At 41.6% G+C, this 23,988-nt stretch overlaps 1 protein-coding gene across 5 annotated transcripts in view; it reads right to left on the bottom strand.

Moving 5' to 3' along the window:
• The window catches only part of SLC31A1 (solute carrier family 31 member 1), a 36,556-nt gene that overhangs the window by 989 nt on the left and 11,579 nt on the right, over positions 1–23,988 (bottom strand). For 2 of the 5 annotated variants that reach the window (XM_055579374.1, XM_055579376.1), the window contains exons 2-5: positions 8,372–8,529; positions 7,269–7,341; positions 5,640–5,808; positions 1,266–4,541 (exon numbers count right to left, since the gene is read on the bottom strand). In XM_055579374.1, the coding sequence (XP_055435349.1) occupies positions 4,340–4,541; positions 5,640–5,808; positions 7,269–7,341; positions 8,372–8,497 (570 nt within the window). In that variant the 5' untranslated portion in view covers positions 8,498–8,529 and the 3' untranslated portion in view covers positions 1,266–4,339. Of the gene's footprint in view, positions 1–230; positions 1,111–1,265; positions 4,542–5,639; positions 5,809–7,268; positions 7,342–8,371; positions 8,530–21,037; positions 21,133–23,988 lie in introns of those variants that run through there. The other 3 variants (XM_055579377.1, XM_055579375.1, XM_055579378.1) reach the window with 3 other exon arrangements.

Raw genomic sequence — 23,988 nt, 5'->3', positions numbered from 1 at the left:
CTGCCATTGCAAGAGACGAGAGTTTGATGCCTGGGTCAGTAAGGTCCCCTGAAGAATGGCAACCTACCCAAGTATTCTTGCCTGGGAAATCCCATGGACAGAGGAGCCTGGTGGGATACAGTCCATGGGGTTGCAAAGAGTTGGATACAACTTAGCAACTACACAGCAAACACAGGACACATCCAGTTGATCCCTGTAACTGATTTTCACTTAGTTCATTTATTTGACAAGTATTTCTTGAGTGTCTCCTATGTGCCAGGTACCATTCTAGGCACTTAGTAACAGCAGTGAACAAATCGAGATCCCTGCCCTCATGGAGATTAGAATCTCACGATTTTGTATAAACCTGATCAAGCTGTGGATTTCCAGAATCTTTATAGAATGGCTTTGTAACTTGTTTGAGAGGATAGGCAGTGGAGTATTAGCACTCCAACCATCCCAGTTTTCCTTCTTTCCCAAACTGCCTGAGAGTTTTCCTAATGAGTCAATCTGAGAGGAAGCTCAGAGACTAGAATTATGTCCTGTTGTTTTCACTGTTTAATTCAACTACTGGGAACTGCCAACTATAGTAGAAAAGAACCTCTGGAGTCAGCAGTTCTGTAGAGACCCACTAGCAGGATTTTACCCAGCCTTTCTGGGGTAGTTTACGTCTGGGTAATCACACTGTGGGAGGCAGGAAGAGAAGAAGATATGTAGTCACGTCTTCCCTACTATTCTGACAATAGTTTTATTCTTCCACTTTTATCTGGGATTTTCCATTCTTTTATCTTAAAACACAGCAACAGTGGCTCCAGATAGGGAAACGGAGTTCAATTATTTTGAATGCTACAAAGGCCAGGATCAAAGAGAGAGAGAAAAAAATCATCCAAGCCTGCCTCAACCAGTCACTGTGGCTTCCCAGCATGAGTGGGCACAGAAGCACAAAAACACTGAGCCTTCTGAGTTTCTTCTTCCCTCCTAAGAGCCACACTCAGGAGGATGTTCTGTCAGCACAAACACAGGGAAGCGATTACGATATGATAAAATCTTCAGTGTACTGAGATATTGCATCTTCATGAAGACCGTCTCCTGTGCAAAAGGTCATGTGAACTCTTCTGGCGCGTACAAAGCCTGTCGTTTTAAGTAAAGGAGGAGGGCAGTGAGATGAAAATATAACTGGATCACGCCACCTGAAAGACGGACATCCTAAAAACTGATGATAATGAGTCCATGCAGACAATGAAGAGACCACTGACTCTGATATCACTCTGGGTGGAAGACATACATAGAATCACAAAATCAAAATATTTATTTGTTCTTTTGCACATGACAGTGTTAAAATATTCCTACGACAGCAATACTGCCCTCCAGGAGCTTACAATCTAAAACAGTCAACATTAATTGTAGACCCAGTGATTAAGGCATTATATCAAATGCAGACTTTATATCTTTAGATGTATCTTCTCAAGGAAGCAGCTGGAGAGGGCAGGACCAACAGTAAATGACATAAAGTATACTCCCTACCACCTCCCCTTCCAGCTTCTACAGGGAACCCCAAACCAGTGCCCCACAGCCTAAAAGGGAATTCCAGACAACCCTACCAAAGAAGTAGTGAAGAAACTTTAGTCTCTGATTCCCTGGTGGACAGAGGACTCTGTCTGTGGGCAGTGAGGGGCTGAGTGTTCCTCTGGCATAGGTTGGAGACGGTACCTAAGATTTTGTAACTTAATGGATAGTACCAGGTAGCCCTTTACCCAGCCTCATAGAAATTCCAACAGGACAATTGCTCCTCAAAGTGTGCTTAGGGTCTCAAACAAGTTTTACAGCTTCCAGTTGCTATCAATATCCAAACCCACTGCACAGCATTGTCCAGTGCATTGGGAGGGTTAGGGAGATTACTAGACTAGATATATGGGATAAAAGACTGAAAGACAGTAAGGGGCCAAAGACATGTGATACAGCTTCCACTTGTGAACAGGAGGAAACGAGCAATTGGCATCCAAAAGGAACAAAGAAGTCAGGCACTAAAATTCTAAATGAACAGGGGTATAGATATGAAAATCAACAAGATTATCAATATTAACACAGTCCAAGAGCTCAAGAAAGACAGAATTTAAGGTTTACTTTTTTCCCTTCACTAATTTCTTCCTTTGGCAACCTAGCTCAAGATCACAGAATTCAGGTTTTTCATGAGACTATCTTGAATACCCAAAGACGTATCCCAAATTGCTTCTCTCTGAGAGTTTGAAATTCACAGCATTTTGTCTTAACTGGCCTTGATTTTTCATACCTTGAAAATAACCTGATAAGGTTATTTCATAGCAGATCATGACAAGATGTCTAGAGAGTACCAGGGTTACTACTAAACATTGATTCTTATTTTATTTCTCAGGGTTTTATTATTCATTGGCTTCTGAGACAATACAGGCTATTTGTACCTTAATGTTGGATTTTTATCAGTACCTGTCATTCCCTTTGCTTATACTAAGTATCAGCACTACAAGGGGTTGGAATGAGAGAAAAACATAAAGTTATAAGTGTTGGTTCAAGGTTTTAACCTCGATCAGGTAAACTTATAACCCTCTCTTGGTTCAAAGCCATGCAAGTACACATTTCTTGCCCTCCAATATTTAACTGGCATCAACAGAGAAAGTACAAACTTCAAAACCACAACAGAGGCCAACAGGATAGCTGTGTTTTCTCTCACCTGCCCTGAGGCACAAAAGGAGTCTAGCACCAAGGAGGGCAGGATTTAATAGACCAGCACAAAAAAGTCACTATACAGAGGTAGGTTGGACTGGGAACAAGACTGCAGTGTAGATTAACAAGAATAAAAATCCAAGACCATTCTTCACTGAGAAAAGTAATTTTTGGCCACTTGTGATCTAATTAAGCTCTCCCCACCCCGAGTAACAAAGATGGTCATGCAGAGAATGAGGATCTGCCTGGTATGCCTTTGGATGTAGGGGCTGAGGAAAATCTGCCCATCAGCCAACCACACCCTAAGCCTCTCAAAGAGATGACTGGGCTTTTGCCCTTCTAACCCAAGACTGGCTGATTTACATTGCACATCAAAGGTCTTTCTCAACCTTCAGACTACTTCCAAGAAATTACAGATCTTTAAAAATAAGGACTAGTGATTTCATACATGCTAAGAAAAGTTACTTTGGCTCCAGCCCTTCCGTGCATGTGGGCCTGGGCACACAGACACAGCTGGAGCTGAATAAATGTTTATGGAATGATTAAGTATTGACCAGCAGCATTTAGTACATGGGTTAAGCCCAGACACACCACCTACTAATAGCAAATCAAATTCCCATGCCCAGTCCCAGGTAGCTCACCCACCAGGTGATACTCCCTTAGTTTAAAGCAGAGATGCTCAAAGTATGGTCCCCTGATCATCAGCAGGAGCATCACTTGGGAATTTGTTAAAAATACCAATGTAGGAGCTCTGGGTCGAGGCCCAACAACTGGGTTTTTAACAAGCTCGCTATGTGATTTTCTGATGCATGCTAAAGTTTGAAAATCACTGGTTAGAGGCAGACACATGAAAACAATAACAGAAGAAAATGTTTAAACGCTTGCTTCATTCAGCTGTGACATACTAAGGTACCAAGTGAAAGTAAAAATGTCAATGGTTTCATTTTAAAATATCTATTTTCTCAAATTGATTGTCACCTTTTTTTCTTGATTAACAAGCTCATTCTAATTAAAATGTTGAGTGGGAACATAGGTTGATTGTCAGCCACCCAGGAATGCACTGCCCTGCAAGTTCTGGGCCTGTATTGACACAGTCTCAGACCATCTCTGCCCCCTACAAACATTTCAGTGCAACACGTCACATCTAGGGAAGCATAACCTATCTTCCAATCATTGAGTCCAAAGACTAAAACATGTTTGGGTTCTGGGTTTAGCTGGGCAAGACTTTCCCTTGCCTGCCATCAATCTTGGCTAAAGTTAACCCATTTTCATCACCAACCCAGGAAATACCCATCAAATTCACAAACTGTCTGTTTAAAAGAAAAAAAAGAACACAAGACTAAAAAAAAAAGGAAGCAGGCAATGCAGCCATTGAACAGAAAGCTACCCAGATTAGATAAGAACATATAACTCGGATCTAAGATAATGAAGGAGGAGAGGACTTCTCCTGAGTGGCTTCTCAAGAGAAATGGGAAACTCAGCTCACTAGGGAAAGAAGTGTGGGGGGAAGGAAGTTACCACTTTAGCTCAGAGACTGTAAGCTAAACCTGTTAAGCAGGTGTATGTGTGTCATAAGGAGATAAGAGAAGGTGGAACCCTGTCTTCCAGTCTTGAACTGCTTTCCACTGCAATCGATAAGGCCACACCATGGACTTTGACGTTAATGGCAATGCTCTGTGATATCCACTACCACCGCCTTCTTCCAGCTGAAGAGGAAGTACCCTGTGCCCGCCCCGGCTGCTACAGCAATGCAGAGGTACCCGTTGTAGGTCATGAAGATGAGCATGAGGAAGTAGCTGATGACCACTTGGATGATGTGCAGCACTGTTTGCAGGAGATGCGGGAAGCTCAGCATTTGCTGCCTGGAAAGCAAACAGGGACACCAGAGTTAGGGCCCCAGGAGTGCTCAGGCAGCTCGGCACGTGCTTCAGGCACAAGAAAGGGAACAGTTGTAGTCCTGAGCTCAGCCTCAGCTGCCCTCTCAGTCACCCTGGCAACTCCAGAGTACCTGTGTCTACGAAAGTTTTGTTAATTGGTCCTTGGAATGTAAAAATGATAGGGCTATGAGGTTAAAAGACATCAGCCAGATATGGTTCTATGGCAGCAGGAGTCAAGCTCTTCAGGAGGAGGGCAGAGGGAGGCTGGAGGGTGACTCACCTCCCCCGTGGAACCTGAAAGGGATGACCCACACCCTTCCACACTTATTTCTGCGAACATTTTCAGGCCTTCCACCTTCACAAAGCTCATACTCGTAAAAACTTGGAAACAGAATTGACGGTGGGGGTGTAGTAGACAGTCCTTAATTAGGGGTCAGGGGACCTGGCTGTTTGTCTCCTCTGTCACTCACTGGTTCTGTCACCTTAGATGAGTCACAATCTGGTTGGCCCTCAATCATGGGTACTATTGGAATAAATAATATTGTGCTTCCTTGAGAGTAAGACATTGGTCTATAGGATTCCTTGAATTCCAATTTAGCTTTAAGATCTACGTTTCTATTATAACTGAATTTTAAAAAGCACTTGCCAATCTGTGGGGAAAACCAAGTCATCCAAATACTTTAAGTGAAATACAGACTTTTGCACAGTGTCATAACAAAATGAGACCAGAGCTGGGCAGGTACAACTTTCTATAGAAAGGGTTCTGCCATTCTTCTGTACCCTGACCTGAAACTTCTTTCTTTTAACTTGTTTCTTATTATTTGACTAATATGTTAAAATATGGATTCTTTTCCTTCTTCCAAAGTGACCAGTGCTTAGAATTCAGAATGAACTCTAAGAAGAGTTAATATCATTCCTCTTTGGGCCTAATGACTCACAACCCTAAGCCTCCAAAGAGTGCTGATCAAGGTGACATAGAATCATTAACTCAAGAAAAGGGCTGTTGCTAATAAAATAGCAACTTTGCTATTTGCCTAGTTCAGCTCTCCAGAACTTCCACCTGGATCTGTTCAATCTCCTTACCCGACAGTTTTGTGTGTCTCCATAAGGATAGTTCCATTTGGTCCTGGGACGGGCATGGAATTGTACCGGATGCTGACTTGGGACTTGCGCAGGAGGCCCTCTCGGGCTATCTTGAGTCCTTCATAGAACATGGCTAGTAAAAACACTGCCACAAAAGCTCCAGCCATTTCTAAGTAGGAAAGGAAAAGATGGCAGTAATGTCAAACATACAAAATGCTTAGCTGGTGTGCTCTCCAAGTGAGAAAGAAAACGCAGAAAAACTGCTCCTCTTTTTTTCTTATTTTTTTTGGGGGGTGGGGGGGTGGGGGTGGGTGGGAATGGGCCTTGCCACTCAGCTTGCAGAATCTTAGTTCCCTGACCAGGGACTGAACCCAGGCCCTGGGCAGTCAAAGTGCCATGTCCTAATCACTGGACTGCCAGGGAATTCCAAAAAACTGCTACTCTCTACTGTCAATTCCAGAATCTGTTATATTGTTACCTCTTCACTCCCATGGATGGAAGAGAAGGATTAAGATGGTCTTAGTGAAAACTACAGTCTCTACTAAAGAATATACTCATTTTCTGATTAACATAATAAAAAAATAATTGGAACAACAATAACCTTTGGTCTGGCTGCTTGACGTGATTAAACTAGTTTCACATAGACATACGATGTAGAATACGCTTATTGTTAGGACTCTGACCTCCCAGCGCAGGGGCACAGGCTCCAGCCTTGACTGGGGATCCCACATGCTGCACTGTGTGCCCTGCCTGCCCCTCAGAAGAGTGCTGACTCTATTTCTTGAATGGGCATTTCAATCCTACGTCTTTCACACTGTGAATTGTTGGTAACAATATGAATGTATTCAAAACTGATTCAACATACTACCTGAATTAAATGCTTCCCTTCTTCCCAAAACAATCCGATTTTGTGGGTCCAAAGACTTATCTTATACCTAAAGTGGTCCACCTGACCACTGAACTTATACAGTTTGAATTTAAGGCACACTAACTCAACATTATAGACTCCAAAAAAAATGGATGGTTAACTGCCCCCAAACTAGGACTGACCTTAAGATGGGTCAAGAGTCATGAATGCTGTAGACCAGTTCAGTAAAGGAGAAAGAGCACTGGATTAGGTCAGAAGCCTTAGGTCCCTGTCCTAGTTCGGACATACTAATTTATTTAGGGCTAATCATTTCACTATTTGAAGCTTAATTTTTCTGTAAAATGGAAGGACTGTACACGATTAATAGTTTTGAAGCTAGGGTTATTTTGTGGTATGTATATATAAAATGCTTCTTACGCCATTCGAACCTGACCATAGTCTTCCGTCCAAGACCAATCAAACAAGGAAACACTCTGGAAAAGGGTGAAAGACAGTGGTCTGCAAAAGACTCTGACCTGTATCTAAGTTATGTTTCAGAAACTCTAAAACATACACATGTTATTTAAGAGAGGTTTACAGTAGGACCTAAATAGTCATTGTGTATCCTTATCTTCCAGGTAGGAAATAGGAAACCAGACGGTTACAATTGCAACCCTCACGACTCAGTAACTCTGGCAGGAAGAGGCGCTGGGTTTCCAGATTCTTTGTCACTGTCTCTCATGTGAGTGTCACCTTCAAACAGCACCTGATGGCTTACTCACCTCCAGCCGTATTGATCACCAAACCAGAAAACAATAGTTCCACGTTCTTAAAGCCAAAGTAGAAGGTCATAGGCTGCCAGGAAACCAAAACATGTTAGTTAGAAACAATCGAAGTTTCTACATGAGAATCTCAGGTCAAGAAGCTTAGAACACTTATAAGCAGCAGTTCTGGGTAATAAGAAGCATTCACTTAAGAGGAAAACTTTCTCCTCATTTTCGTATCACTAACACAGGCACTTCTCCACATGTACTCTCCTTTGCCCTCACTGTCAACTTTCATCTTTTTTCTCGTCTACACAAAGCATAAAGAAATTAATCCAGAAAAGCGTCAATTTTGAAAGGAAGACACACTGAAGAAAGAACCATAGAAATATCGATTCTGGTATAGCCCTGAAATTAACCTGCCACATAATCTTGGGCAAATCACTTGACTTCTCTAGGTCTGCCTTAGTTTTTCCTCATCGGTAAATTGATCTTTAACCTTGAAAAAAAAAAATGCTATGACAAACCAAGACAGTGTATTAAAAAGCAGAGACATCACTTTGCCGACAAAGGTCCATACAGTCAAAGCCATGGTCTTTCCAATAGTCACGTATGGATGTAAGAGTTGGACCATAAAGAAGGCTGAGCACCGGACAATTGACGCTTTTGAACTGTAGTATTGGAGAAGACTCTTGAGAGTCCCTTGGACTGCATGGAGGTTAAACCAGTCAGTCCTAAAGGAAATCAACCCTGAATATTCAATAGAAGGACTGATGCTAAAACTGAAGCTCTAATACTTTGGCTATCTGATGCGAACAGCCGACTCATTGAAAATGACCCTGATGTTGGGACAGATTGAGGGCAGGAGAAGGGTACACAGAGGATGAGATGGTTGGATGGCATCACCAACTCAATGGATGTGAGTTTGAGCGAACTCTGGGAAATAATGAAGGACAGGGAAGCCTGGCGTGCTACAGTCCATGGGGTTGCAAAGAGTTGGACACAACTTAGTGACTGAACAAAAACAACAAACATAATCATCTTTTAGTCCTAAAATTTGATTATTTTTTTGACCCAGGTGGGTGGGAAAGGGCCCGGGCTGCCTTTCCTTCGGCACTTACCATCATCATCATCATGTGATCATGGGAGTGGTCAGATGAAGTGGTCGGGTGATGGTGAGGTGGCATGGTACTGTTGTCTCCACCACTCATATCCATGTTCATCCCCATGATGTGGGAATGGCCCATTTTCCCAGGAAAAGTTGAGTCAGCAGAAGATCCTTTTAAGAAAAAGAATTATATACAATAATTAAAAATACAAAATCTTGATTTTTTTTTTTTAAATCTTCACAATGTTTCATCTTGTCTTTTTTTCTCTTTTGGCCACACTGTGTGGCATGTGGAATCTTAGTTCCCTGACCAGGGATGGAATCTGTGTCCCCTGCCCTGGAAGCACAGAGTCCCAATTTCTGGACTGCCAGGGAATTCCCCAAATCTTGTTTCTTGATAAATATTTAGTCTACATGGGATTTCAGCCAATAAATATATGCTCCCCTAACATTTTACTCAGAATTATTTTTTAATTATCTACAGACACAGAGAGGAGTAACTGCACCAATAGGGATGTCCTCTGGAAACTGTGGCAGAAGGGATTTGTACATAGGGTTTCAGAAACCTCTTTTTTTTTTTTTAATTCATTTTTATTGAAGTATAGTTGATTTACAATGTGATGTTAGTTTCTGCTATGCAATACAATACAAAGTGAATCAGATATACAATATCAGAAACCTAACTCTTATTCTGAAGAATCAATGCTCTTCTAGATACATTCAATGTATGTTCAAACTTAAATATAAGGAGAAGAAAAGTAGCTTCTTTGGGTGGCAGGAAATAATTTGTATAAAACTGATGCCATGGATGAAATTTAACAGCCTTTCTGATCACAAATGTCAGTAGATAAAAAGCAAGAGTTTCAAGATAATTCACCTAATTGGATGGCCTGTGTTCAATCAGGATATTATGAATATACTCTCACATATGGGACCACCAGCCTTCGGCTAATTTAAATTAGAAGGAAAGGTCTACTGCTGCCCTAGGCAAGCAGTGTGTTCAGAATTTGATACACTATCAATATCAGCAGGGCATTAGACCTGGGAACATGGGGGGAAAAAGGTATAAATTAGATATTCTCTATTAAATTAAGTCTAGACAACTGCACGTTCAGTCTTGTCTCTATGTTTACTACCCCTTAATGGTTTTATTGCAAAAGTCCATCCAAGATGTTATCCAAAGAGCAAAAATTCTGGTAGATGGGGTGGGGAGTGGGAAGGTGAAGAGAGTAGAGAGGGAGGTGGTGGGATCCTCTTGATGTGTCCCTGAATGCCAATTTGTGGAGGAAAGAGTTCTTTAGAAATCCCAAGTAGGTGTTCATGTTCATGAGCCTGTGTGCCTCTTTTATTAATCCAATCAATAAATATTTATCCAGCTTTCGCCAAACTCTGAGCTAAGTGCTAATAATTCAACAGTGAATAAGACAAACAAAGCACAGGATGGAGACACAGTAAACAGAACAGTTTCATGTGGTGATTAGTGCTGTGAAGGAAAGAGACAGGGGAATATGGCAGGGTTACTAAGAGGCTGAAAAGAGGCATGCTTTAGATACCAAAGCACAAATACTCCACCATTTATTTCCCCCTCTTCAACTTCTATCCCACGATTCTATGATAGCAAGCTGAAAAAATAGGTTCCAGCAAAGGAAATGGCAAAGCATCCATTACAGATAATCAAAATTCAACTATGAATTTAAATAACTTTCATGCCAGATACTGTATTGCTTCATCATGAGAGAACTCAACAAGCTGGTATTGTTAATACCATTGCCATAAGGGGACTAGATTAGAGGTACAAACAGATACCTAATAAGATTTTTGTCCACAAAGGTTTATTTATAGTGAATGGTTTAAAAAAAAAAAAAAAAAGAATACACACAAAAATAATCAACAAGAGAGAACACACGAATGTGGTGTGCCTTCTGGCATCAGCGACTGAGGGACATACATAGATGAAGCAGACATAGACTCCTTCCTCATGGAGCTTCAGGGCTAAAGTTAGAAGGGGAAACTGAACAGTCACAACTCAGTTTAGGGCATAAGATGAACTGTAAAGGACAATTTAAAAAGTAAGGACATAGCATCAGAAACTAATTAAGATTTGTACCCTTGATTTTCCTCATGAACTTTTACATATTCTTCCTTTCACCGAGTTTCTTTTGAAGAATCACGGGTTCCTAATTGTCCAGACATCTCATTACCAATCAGAGACACCTATTTAATGAGAGTACTTAATCAAATCTCTTCAGATGTATTAGTGTTCTATATGTCCATATAGACATATAGAATATGTACCAGTATTCTATATGTCCAAATCCTAAGAACTTTCTTTCAAGTTATGCACCTGTTTTGAAGTATCACCTTGTAGGATACATTTCACACTGAAATATACTAGAGAACAGAGCAGGAACTGAATCTATTTCCTCCCACAGTCAATAGACAACTAATTTCTTTTTTTTTTCTTTTAACTTTAATTTTTTTTTAACCTCACCATGTGACTCATAGGATCTTAATTCCCTGACCAGGGATTGAATCCAGGCCTCCAACAGTGGAAGCACTGAATCCTAACTACCGAACCACCAGCAAACTCTCACAATGGATTTTTTTTTTAATAATTTAATGAATTTATTTATTTTTGGCTGTGCCAGGGGTTTGTTGCTGTGCAGGCTTTTCTCCAGCTGTGGAGAGAAGGGGCTATTCTCCAGCTCTGCTACTCAGGCTTCTTATTGTGGAGCACAGGCTCCAGGGCATGTGGGCTTCAGGAGTTGTGGCTCAAGGGCTTGGATGCTCCATGGCATGTGCGATCTTCCCCGAATCCCCGTTTGCTGCATTGGCAAGTGGACCCTTTACCACTGAGCTACCAGGAAAGCCCACAATGGATTTCTTATAGTGGAATCCTAGGTAAAAGTCAGCTTTCTGTTAGCTTCTCTCTCAGAGTATTCTAGCTAACTAAGACCACTTTCAAGCCCTTTCTGCCTATCCTCTCTCCCAAGGCCACAAAATGACTATCAACACATGTGTATGGTTCATAAAAGCTCTTTCGTCTAGCATAGAAAACTTCTTTGCTCTTTAAGAAAATAGATCAGAAACGTCTAGGAATTGGTGAGAGAAAAATATCAAGTATGAATTTCTATGAAACTTAGTTCATATAAAAATAGGTGAGAAGCTTATTTCTTTGGAAGGCTTTACACTATTCAGTTTCCAGGGAACATTCATGTTCAGCTGGGTACTTGAGGTTGGCTGTATACCAACTTGCTTGTATTGCCTGGAATACTATTAGAATGAATGACACATCCTATACTGAATAACCTGATGCTGGGAAAGACTGAAGGCAGGAGGAGAAGGGGACGACAGAGGACAAATGGTTGGACGGCATCACCGACTCAATGGACATGAATTTGAGTAAGCCCTGAGAGATGGTGAAGGCCAGGGAAGCCTGGTGTGCTGCAGTTCATGGCATCACAAAGAGTCAGACATGACTGAACAACAACAGCACTGAATCCCATATAGCTTTGCATTTTCTACCGTCCCCTTTCCCCCATTTAATAAGTATGGTGCCATCTTTATAAAAATAGGTTTCAAAACTACCTTGGATTCAAGGATCTAATTCCTTCTCAGTCTACTTTTGAGAATCATCAAAAAGAAACTTCCTCTGTTCCTGCCAACACTTCCCCCAAACACACGCATTGTAAAGCTGAGAGGGCCAGAATCTTTTTTGTAAAATCTATCATCTCTAGCAAAATATATATCAATTTATAGAGAGAAGACAGGGAACTAGTGAGCAGGTTAAATTCTGATGCCCATTCTGCGTCTTAGCACTGACTTTAAACTTTAAATCCTCTTTTATTTTCCTGGTATTTCACAATGGTGAATTAGAAACAACAGTCCATAACACCTACATTAGATCCCACAAAAGACTACACGGAAGTGGTCACACATCTGTCATATGGTCCCTTCTCCTCCAGCTCAGTCAGATGTAATCCGGAGCCTCAGATAATTCTTTTGGAGACTGCCACCAGTCTTTCCTGACTTTCATGATAAGGAAGAAAGCTTTTATTCTTAAAATGATTAGGGTCATGTTCTTTTTTAGATTTGTAAAAACATTTAACAAAGGGAACTCTATCTAGTCACTCTTCTGCTTTCTGGAGTCAATAGTTATGACTGATGATACAAGCTTTTGGCAAGCATAGACAGGGGAAATTCAACATCAAAGACAATTTACTACCATAAACAAGGATTCCTGCATATGGACTATGTTCATGTGATTACGCAACAAGTTTAATTGGACTAATCCTGCCTTTTCATGACCTGTATGGGGTCAGCAGATATTCTGAGGAATGACTCTGGGTTTGTTTCAAGTGCCTCTATAGGTGAACTTTGAAATTTTCCTATACATGGCTCAGATGATAAAGAACCTGCCTGTAATGCAGGAGATCTGGGTTGGAACCCTGGGTTGGGAAGATCCCCTGGAGAAGGGAAAGGCTCCCCACTCCAGTATTCTTGCTTGGAGAATTCCATGGACAAAGGAGCCTGGAGGGCTATAGTCCATGGGGTCGCAAGGGCTTGGACATGACTGAGTAACTAACACGATCTTTTATGAATCCTGCACTTATGCTGTTTGCAGGAAGCGGTAAAGGAATGTAGGAATAAAGGAGAGATCTTGATATAATGCAGTAACAAATCAGGCCTTGGTGCCTCTCCATAACCTGATGTTTCAGGCCAATATACTGAAGTTGTTTAGAAAAAAAATGCAGTGGTTTCTAGGGAAGGGAAATACAATTTGATGACTATAAATAGGGAAGACCCTTTCCCTTGATGGCCATGATGTTGTTTCACTCATACTCTAGGCCCTGGCCTCACATTTTTACTCCAAATTGTCTGACAGAAATGTAGTCATAACTGTTTGAATATAACTGCACCATGCTTTGGATATTTTAACTCTCTTCCCTTGGCCTGTATCCTTCTTGGAGTGCAGTAATCATAAGGATACTTAAACTAATTTCATTTACAAAGAGTATTAGGCGTGAGTAAATCTTAAGTTTATACACAGGTTCTAGCCAGAACTGGCAAAAATTTTTGACTCCCAGAGTTCTGCCATATCAATGTATTAAATAACAGTTTAGGAAAATGAGACAGTTAAGAAAATAAGTCAGGCCAATAAGAAAAAGGAAATGGTAAAGACCTTAAAATCTCAGAGTTCTGCCCAGATTAAATTTGGCAGGTGATGGGAGGGGATAGGGCATGTGCTATAATTGTAGCTTTATAAAGAAAGAACGCCGGAGAATAATTTCCAAAACCCCACCACCAACACTGTGTTAGTCACTCAGTCATGTCTGACTCTTTGCAAACCCTATGGACTAAAGCCCGCCAGGCTCCTCTGTCCATGGGATTCTCTAGGCAAGAATAGTGGAGTGGGTTGCCATGCCCTCCTCCAGGGATCTTCCCAACTCAGGGATTGAGCCCAGGTCTCCTGCATTGCAGGCGATTCTTTACCATCTGAGCCGCCAGGAAAACCCAAGAATAGTGGAGTGGGTTGCCATTTCCTTCTCCAGGGGATCTTTCCCTTCTTTCCCACCCAGGGATTGAACCTGGGTCTCCTGAATTGTAAGCAGATTCTTTACCATTTAAGCCACCAGGGAAGCCCTTACCACTAAAAATATACAAAATGAAAATGAAAGAAAGAAAACTTAGATTTTATACTTTAAAACCTAAAGCTACCATCTTCTCTTCTAAGTTTGTGGCTTTGTTGATAATACCAAAGTGAGCTCTACTGTAAACAGATAGTGCAGGTGTTACTGAGTCCAAGCTCGGTCTGCTCACTGCTGGACAGGCCAATTAACCAGAAGATTGAGGCAAGGAATATGATTCTATTAGGAAAGCTAGCTGACAAAGACAGCAGACTAATGTCTCAAAATAACCATCTTGTCTGGGTCTGGATGCCAGGTTCTTTGGAGGACAGAGACAGGTAGGAGTTGAAGAAGTAAAGACCATTATCTTGCAAATATCTCCTGGAATGGCCAACCTCCAGAGGTGATGTATCAGTCTTTTCCAGCAGAGGTGCAGTCTTCCCCAAGGCAGGTCATTATAATAACAAAGGGCTTCCCACTCCCTCAGAGAATCCACTTGCAGTGCAGGAGACCAGGGTTGGATCCCTGGGTCAGGAAGATCCCCAGGAGAAGGGCATGGCAACCCACTCCAATATTCTTGCCTGGAGAATCCCATTGACAGCTACAGTCCTTGGGGTTGCAGAGTCGGACGCAACTGAGCAACTAACAACATAATAACAAAAGCAACACAAAACAAAAGTTAAAGTCAAAGAAACAGATCCATCATAGAGACAAAACTGGCTCTTTGCTGCAGCATAGGAGGTCCCTGAGGAAAAGAAGCAGGTTTAGCCTTTTGATTTAAGAGAAGCCACTTTAGGCCTAAACCATTTTGTGATCTAAGTCTGGCTACCATGCACTCCCTTGAACAGGGTCTCAGTAAAAACAATCTTAAGTGAACATAAGAAGTAACAATAGCAAAGATGATAAGTTTGTTGCAGGATTCCTTGAAAGCACTGTTTGTGGAAAGAAACCAAACTACACTCTACACACTAAAGAGACAGCAAAGTCTATGTGGCTATACCACTCACGCATCAGACTAATCGGAAGCATCAATAGTAACCAGTGGACAGAGACAAAGGGGAAAACTACTTCAAACGGTTACACTTTAAAGGGCCTCCATTTATGAGTGGCCAATTCCCTGGTGGTTCAGATGGTAAAGAATTGTCCTGCAATACGGGAGACCTGGGTTCAATCCCTGGGTTGGGAAGATCCCCTGGAGGAGGGCATGGCAACCCACTTTAGTATTCTTACCTGGAGAATCTCCATGAACAGAGGCAGGCTACAGTCCTTGGGGTTGCAAATAGTCAGACACAACGGAGCGACTAAGCACACACACCATGATCTAGGCAAACAAGAAAGGCTACACGGACTGAAAGTTTTTAGAAGAACAAAAGAGCTGTGAATTAGCAGGAGTAGATCTTTTATACTGAAGTTCTTAGCTAAGAATGACCACTCAGGAGCTGCCCTGTGAATCTCATTCTAACTATCTATGGAAAAGACAGAACGCAAACCCATGATTTGATTCTAATCAGAATAAGACAAGAAAGGCTTTGCTTCCAGGTGATTCACCCCCTTCTATCATAAACTTTATCTTTCTATAGCTCCACTCAACAATGGTTAATCTGCTCAGGCTGAGCAAAGGAGATGAGAAGCCTGCTTGTCCTGGAGGAACTGATTATAAGACAAATTATACAGGTATATAATAACAGAGGCTTATCATTTTGACGGGAAAGCATGCTAAGGACAAACTTAATTTTTTAAATACCCAATGCAGATGATAACACCTTAATGGCAGAAAGTAAAGAGGAACTAGAGCCGCTTGATGAAGGTGACAGGGGAGAGTGAAAAAGCTGGCTTAAAACTCAACATTCAAACAGCTAAGATCATGGCATCCAGTCACATCACTTCATGGCAAATATATGGGGGAAAAAATGGGAACAGTGGCAGATTGTATTTTCCTAGGCTCTAAAATCACTGCAGATGATGACTGCAGCCACAAAATTAAAAGATGTTTGCTCCTTGGAGGGAAAGCTATGACAAAACTAGACAGCACCTTAAAAAGCAGAGACATTATTTGCTGACAAAGGTCCATATAGCCAAAGCTATGGTTTTTCCAGTGGTCATGGACAGATGTGAGAGTTGGACCCTAAAGAAGGCTGAGTGCCAAAGAATTGATGCTTTCGAACTGTGGTGTTGGAGAAGACTCTTGAGAGTGCCTTGGACTGCAAGGAGATCAAACCAGTCAATCCTATAGGAAATCAACCCTGAATATTTACTGGAAAGACTGATGCTGAAGCAAACCCCAGGAGACAGTGACGGACAGGGAAGCCTGGCATGCTGCAGTCCATAGGGTCACAAAGATTCGGACACGACTTACTGACTGACTGAATAACAACAACAAATCCTCACAGTATCTCTTCTTGTTTCAGAGGAACCAAGGCACAGGAAGTGAAAAGTGGAAGTATTAGTCACTCAGTCATGTCTAACTCTTTGCAACCCCTATGGACTGTAGCCCGCCAGGCTCCTCTGTTCATGGGATTTCCCAGGCAAGAATACTGGAGTGGGCTGCCATTTCCTTCCCAGGGGAATGGAATCTTCCTGACCCAGGGATCAAACCTGCTTCTCCTGTATTGGCAGGCAGATTCTTTACTACTCAGCCACCACAGAACCCCAAGGCATGGAAAGTTTAAGCAACCTGTTCAATGTTATTCTAGAAAGTTGTGGAAGACCCTGGCAAGAACTTATGTATCCTCACTCCTAGGCCAGGGATTATTCTCTGTTAAATCTGCCTTACTATTTATTCAGTGTCAAATTTTGATCACTTTTCCTAATCCAAATAAATTAGAAGATTCACTCAGCCTGCCTCTGGTTTTCACAATCACTCTCTTACAAACATGGGTTTTACTCATGGTACTTCTGCCCTCTGTTCATCCTATGTGATACATCAATGACAAATCAATCTACCTAAAGCATGGCTCTACTTATCTGTCCCCAACATTCCACTGCCTACCAACCTCTCCACTGAAATATTAACCTCCTTGTTCTAAGATCATAGATCTTTAAAATAAAGGCCTCAACCTACCTTTCTGCCTATAGGTACTTTGTGTTTCAGCTGAACAAGCCTAATTAGCCCAGTTTCTACTCTTACCACTCTTTGCTGTCTGGTGTCTTCACTGACATTGTTTCTCTAGTCTGCCAGGCCCATCCTTACAATCTCTAAATGCAACAAATCTTCCTCCTCTTACAAGGTCTAGTTCTAATACCTCAGACCATTCATATCACAATGTGCCTTTCCTCATTATCCAACTGAGACTAGGTCTCAAATATCCCAATTTTTTTTTTTTTTTTAATGCTCTTTCAATCTGTCTGTTTTAGTCATCACCTGATAGAACACTGTTGAGAAAATGTAAGAGAAACAGTTGAATGGAGTGTTTCTCCAAGTGTTCATCTTCATCAACTGCAGACATTTAACAAGTTCCTCTTGGATGCTTAGCCTCCTGACTCAGCTAAGGAGAGAAGTCTGGCTTCAACAAGTAGACCTAGAAAGAGATGAACGAGCCATCTCTTCATCTATCGGCAGACCACCTCAAAATAAAACCTAGTGCCCTGCCTCTCAATTTGTGGATCATAGAAATCTCACTAAGAATTGGAAGGGCTTTAGGACTTCCATGGTGGTCCAGTGGTTAAGACTCCATGCTTCCACTGTAGGGGACATGGGTTCAACCCCTGGTTGGAGAACTAAGATCCTCATACCACACAGCGTGCCCCCCCCACCCCCCCCCCACACACACAAAAAAGCCTGGAAGGACTTTAGAAGTCATCAGATGCAGCTATTCAGTAATAACCAAATTCTGTAACAACTGTTATAACACCCCTCAGGATGTTTCCGTTCCAGAAATATAAGGATGCAAACACTCTGTTTCCAGCCAAACCAAGCATAGGAGGTGTTTCATAGGAGCTGCATTTGGCTATTTTTTGGTGATGGTGTCGATAATAGAACCAGTAGTTCCAGTGAAACCAGTATCCAGATACTATTTGCATGTATTTCTCAAACCGTGATTTGCATTTTAGGTTTTACTCCCACGAACTAATCTGTCTGCAAAGAAACACAGAAGTATCTTCACCTCACCCTTCTCATCATTTATTTTATGTCCACTACCTGGCATTTGGGGCTTCCCAGATAACTCAGTTGGTAAAGAATCCACCTGCAACGCAGGAGACCGTGATTCAATTCCTCGGTTGGAAAGAAACGCTAGAGAAGGGATAGGCCAGCCACTCCAGTATTCCTGGGCTTCCCTTGTGGTTCAGCTGGTAAAGAATCCACCTGCAATGCGGAGACCTGGGTTCGATCTCTAGGTTGGGAAGATCCCTTGGAGAAGGGAAAGGGTACCCACTCCAGTATTCTGGCCTGGAGAATCCCATGGACTGTATAGTCCATGGGGACCCAAAGAGTCAGACACGACTGAGTGGCTTTCACTTTCACTGGCATTTATTTATGTCTCTGTTACAGATTTCCTTCCCAGCCTTACCCCAATCTAATCCTCTTCACATTCAGATATTCCACTGAAAGTCATCCATTCACTCTTCCTGAATTTAGTACTTTGATAGCTGTACGCTTTTTTGGCTCAGTAGTTCCCGTCCCATCTTCTGAATATGTGAAAATCCTATCATTATTTATTCAACATTTACAGTTCACTTAAAATGTGTCAGAAGTAAGTGAAGTGAAGTGAAAATCGCTTAATCGTGTCTGACTCTTTGCAACCCCATGAACTATACAGCCCATGGAATTCTCCAGGCCAGAATACTGGAGTGGGTAGCCTTTCCCTTCTCCAAGGGATCTTCCCAACCCAGGGATCAAACTCTGGCCTCCCGCATTGCAGGTGGACTCTACCAGCTGAGCCACAAGGGAAGCCAGAAGTAGGATAAAGTTAAAATATCTATGAGGTTTTCCTTGAATTCCTGACAGAAGAAATTGCTTTTTATTGGATATCTTTAGCAATCTTCTCTTATGGAACATTTGACTTACAGTTCCTAAAATACACGATAAAAAACACCATATACACACAGCAAAGTTCTTAGAGGGCAAGTTACTAATTCATACCTCCTTACTGCACCTGGAAGAACACTGGACAAAATATTCATTCACTCAAAATGTATTTAATTCTTACAAAACCCATGTAGGCTTTATATCTACTTACAAGGACCCAGGTGCAAAAGACAAGATTCTTCCCTTGGCAAAACTTACCCTAGAGGAGGAAACTCTCATTAAATATTTAAGTAAATGTGTTTAAGTATATAGTTGGAAGTACACATGGTGCTGTGGCAGGAGAATAACAGTAAAGGAACTTAGACGAAGCAGGGGAGGTAGAAGAGAGAACAGAGAAGCCCTCTTAAGGTAACATTTAGGCAGACTGAAAATTACTGGAAATGGGTAGATGGGCAGAGAATAGCACCCCTGAGGCAAGAAAGAATCAAGGTCATTCAAGGTCAGTATGAATGGAACGTACGGAGTACAGGAAGAGAAGCCAATGAGGCTGAAGACAGGCAGAAGGGGACAGTGAAGAAGGCCCTACAGGTCATGTAGAGCAGACTGAATTTTACTCCAAGGGCAGCTGGAAGCTATTTAGGGTAATAAGCAGGGGAGGGATGTGACCAGATTTAGACTTTAATAGAATACTTTGCTGTGTAGAATAACTGGCCTTTATTTGTTCTTACCTAATAATATTTTCTGCTCTAGTTTTCTGTGAGGCGTTCACAGATGGAAAAAAACAAATTCCTTACAGAGCCATGGACCATAATCCTTTAATTTCCCCAAATCCAGACAGACATCTGTTAAAACTTCCAAAGGATTAGACAAACCTTCTAATTTCTGGGTTATTTAATGGTTTGAGGGGCAAAACTGAAGAATACAAGGACTACCTTGGATTGTAAGAGCTTCTAAAGTCACAGGTCCACTTCTGTAGGAGGGAGTTAAGCTTACAGAATATTGTTAAGAGCATGAGTCAGGTAAGATTCAATCCTGGCTGTGCTACTTTCTCTCTGAGTATCTTGGTGACATTTCCCATAAAAGTCTCATGAGTCTTTCGATAGGCAGTAGGTACTATGCAGAGCCTGTTAAAGGGGCTGCGTTCAGATTTCAATAGCATTTGGGTAACTTACTCAAATTTGGTAGTTTCTCAGTAAGGTAAAAAATATGATGAAGGTAGACTAAGCTCCCTGGACAGCACGTGCCTAGTGGATTGTTATTGGGTTATACAATCTGTACTAAACATGGAAATCTTCAGCCATGATATTTGACAAATCCCACTTTTCACTCCACAAAACACTAGCAATAAATCCAGAATTTATGTGACTCCAGTTTTTAACGCTAAGGGCATTGGAGAATATACTAGACTGAGTTCAAGACCTGGATTTCTGCTTCATCCAACTCCATCACTCTGTATTCTTTGGAGGTAAAATGCCAATGTCAGTTTCTCAGTTTTGACCTCACTGACATTTGGGGCTGAACAATTCTTTTTGAGCTGTCCTGTGCACTGTAGGAAGTTTAACAGTACTCCAAGCCTTTACTCACTAAGTGACAGAAGCACTATCCCAGCTGTGACAATCCAAAAAATATCTCCAGATTTTGCCAAATATCCCCTCGGGGCAAAATCACCCTACTTCTTTTTTTTTGGTCATACTTCATGACATGTCAGAATCTTAGTTCCCCAGCCAGGGATTGAACTGACGGCCCCTGCTTTGGAAACACAGAGTCTTAACCACTGCACCACTTAGGTAGTCTCTGACAATCACTTTTGATCTCTGAGTTAGGCATCTCATCTGAAAGTCAGGGGAATGAGATAAAATCTGTCTTGTTCCTTTTCAGGGCTTTTGTATCATTAAAATAAGGTAATGAATGGCAAGAAATACTGAGAGAAAAAGACCATGTAACATACAAAAATGCATTATTATTACTTTTGGGTTGTGTTCTACGAGTGCTCAATAAGAAGGCTGAAGAAAACTACTCACATCTTGTTCATGGAATGCATAGTAAGGCCTACTTTAGACTATGTGGAGTCTAATATACCATTTACCTTGGTATTCAATAAATACTTGTTGATTGAATGCTTCTGAGTCTAGGTCCAATCAAGAGTAAACTTTCTTTCCAGCATGTTCTCAGGTTTTCCTGCTGAACAAGCACAGTGTAGTATGTTGCTAGACCTAAGTGCATGCGAAAGATAGGACTGGATTAAACAAGAACGGCTACTTGCTTTAATAGCTGGAAAATAGAGGTACAAGAGGTTGACTGACTAGTCAAGGTCATGTGGCAGTCAGTCTAGCGGCAGTCTGCAATTAGAATCCAGATTCTGACCTCAAGTCCAGGGATCATTTTATTACTCCTATCATTGGACTTTCACCCAACTCTTCTGTCCTTGTCTCTTAACATAAAGGTGTTTGGGACTTCCCTGGTGGTCCAGTGCTTAAGACTTCATGCTTTCACTGCAGGGGGCATGAGTTCAATCCATGGCTAGGAAAGGAGGAACCTCCCCCCCACCCCCAGTCAAAGGGAAACAAAACAAACAAAAAACAAAGGTAGCTGTTTCTGGAGGCAATTCTGAAAGATTGAGATTAGGAAACACAGTTGTAGTTTTTAGGGAGCTTGGAAAGAAATACAGACCTATTTCTATTGGGAGGAAGAAATGAATACTCTCTATACTCAGGATAAACCAACATCAAGTTATCTAAGGGCCCCGGCTAGTCTGTAAAGCGGATTAAAGGAATTCTTCAGGTGTGATTACTGGAGTGGGTATTACTGGAGCCATTCCCTTCTCCAGGAAATCTTCCTGACTCAGGAATTGAACCTGGGTCTCCTGCATTGTAGACAGATTCTTTACCGCCTGAGTCACCAGGCACGTCCATTAAGTTGTCGAGGAGGAGCTAACTCTAGCTGTTATCCACCTCCAGAGTAGTTGTGCCTTGTGTTAAAACGGTTAACTGCGGTACTGCAGGCTGCTTTGCCTCTGTGTGGCTCTAAGTAATGGATTTCCATGTAGCCTGAGCTCCAGGCCACATTTCAGCATTCCACTGAAATTAACAAAAGTCCCAAATGCCGTTCTACTATATATTTTCAGTGTCAAAAACAGAACTTTAAAAAACTAACTCATAAAAATGTCACCATTTATTCTACTCCTTTAAAATACCAGAACACTTCTGATTATTATGCCTCTGTGTGAACTTTCAAATGGTAAATGTCACAGAGTGATCACTCCCAACCACTGATTCAGCAATCTGAGGTATTCTCAGGCAATGTATGGATTATAGCCCACCTGTGCCTTTATAATTATTACAGCTTGAAAGAAAAGAGTAGAAATTCTGAGAGAGCTTGCTGAAGCAAAAGTACCAAGAGCAAGAGCCCTCCTGGTTCTTGGAGTCAGACACTGACTATCACAAGACCATGCCATCTTTGGAGCTAAGAACAGGTTTACTAAAATTTTGTGGAAATAATACACATAAGTCTGGGATAATAAAATCTCACTGTTTTTTGAACACCAAATATAAAGATACATATGAAAGTGACTGACACATTAATAACATACATAGAAAATAATAAATGTTAATTACTACCCTCCTAACTCACGAGTTTCTCAAAGTGTGGTCTAAGGACTGCCTGAATCAGAATTATTCAAGAAGTCTGGCTAAAAGTGAAAATTATGGACTCCACTCTAGACTCTCAAATCTCCTCTCAGGGAATGGGGCCTCAGAATCTAGATATATATCCAAGTATATAGCAATTCTTACGTACTCTAAAATTTGAGAACCAAAATTCTGAATTATAAAGACAAACAATAGAGATAAGGGCTTCCCAGGTGGCTCAGAGGTAAAGAACCCGCCTGCCAATGCAGGAGACGCAAGAGATGCATGCGGGTTCCATCCCTGGGTTGGGGAGATCCCCTGAAGAAGAAAATGACAACCCACTCCAGTATGCTTGCCTGGAGAATTCCATGTGCAGAGAAGTCTGGTGGGCTGCAGCCCATGGGGTTATAAACACAACTAAGGGAATAAGCACAAGCACGAGACAACATAGATACAGTGCACAGAATCGCAGGATTGCACTGGATTGGCCAAAAACTCTGTTTGGGTTTTTCCATAAGATGTTACAAAAACCTGAATGAACTTTTTTGCCAACCCAATATATTTAAACGAGGGAGCTAAAAAGAAAGTTAAGCTTCAACCAGGAACTAAAATAAAGCATTTCTTTATTATGATATCCCAAAAGGGCACAAAAGTAGTCCAGTCTCACTCAAAATTTACACATAGCACCACCTAATATGGTGTTGACAACGTGCTGCACTCACTATGCCAGCAAATTTAAAAAACTCAGCAGTGGTCACAGGACTGGAAAAGGTCAGTTTTCATTCCAATCCATGGCATCCAGTCTCATTACTTCATGGCAAATAGATGAGAAAACAAGGGAAACAATGACAGACTATTTTCTTGGGCTCCAAAATCACTGCAGATGGTGACTGCAGCCATGAAATTAAGAGATACTTGCTCCTTGGAAGAAAAGTTATGACTAACCTAGATAGCACATTAAAAAGCAGAGACACTACTTTGCCGACAATGGTCCGTCTAGTCAAAGCTATGGTTTTTCCAGTAGTCATATATGGATGTGAGGATTGGACCATAAAGAAGGCTGAGCACTGAAGAACTGATGCTTTTGAACTGTGGTATTGGAGAAGACTCTTGAGAGTCCCTTGGACTGCAAGGAGATCCAATCAGTCCATCCTAAAGGAAATCAATCCTGAATATTCATTGGAAGGACTGATGCTGAAGCTGAAACTCCAATACTTTGGCCACTTGGTAAAAAGAACTGACTCACTGGAAAGGACCTTGATTGCTGGGAAAGATTGAAGGCAGGAGGAGAAGGGGACGACAGAGGATGAGATGGCTGGATGGCATCACCGACTTGATGGACCTGAGTTTAGCAAACTCTGGTAGTTGGTGATGGACAGGGAAGCCTGGCATGCTGTAGTACATGGGGTCA

This window comes from Bubalus kerabau, chromosome 4 (genome assembly GCF_029407905.1).
Source record: "Bubalus kerabau isolate K-KA32 ecotype Philippines breed swamp buffalo chromosome 4, PCC_UOA_SB_1v2, whole genome shotgun sequence".
Classification (NCBI taxonomy): Eukaryota; Metazoa; Chordata; class Mammalia; order Artiodactyla; family Bovidae; genus Bubalus; species Bubalus kerabau.
The sequence above is the reverse complement of the archived record's forward strand: the minus strand, read 5'-3'. Positions and strand labels throughout refer to the sequence as shown.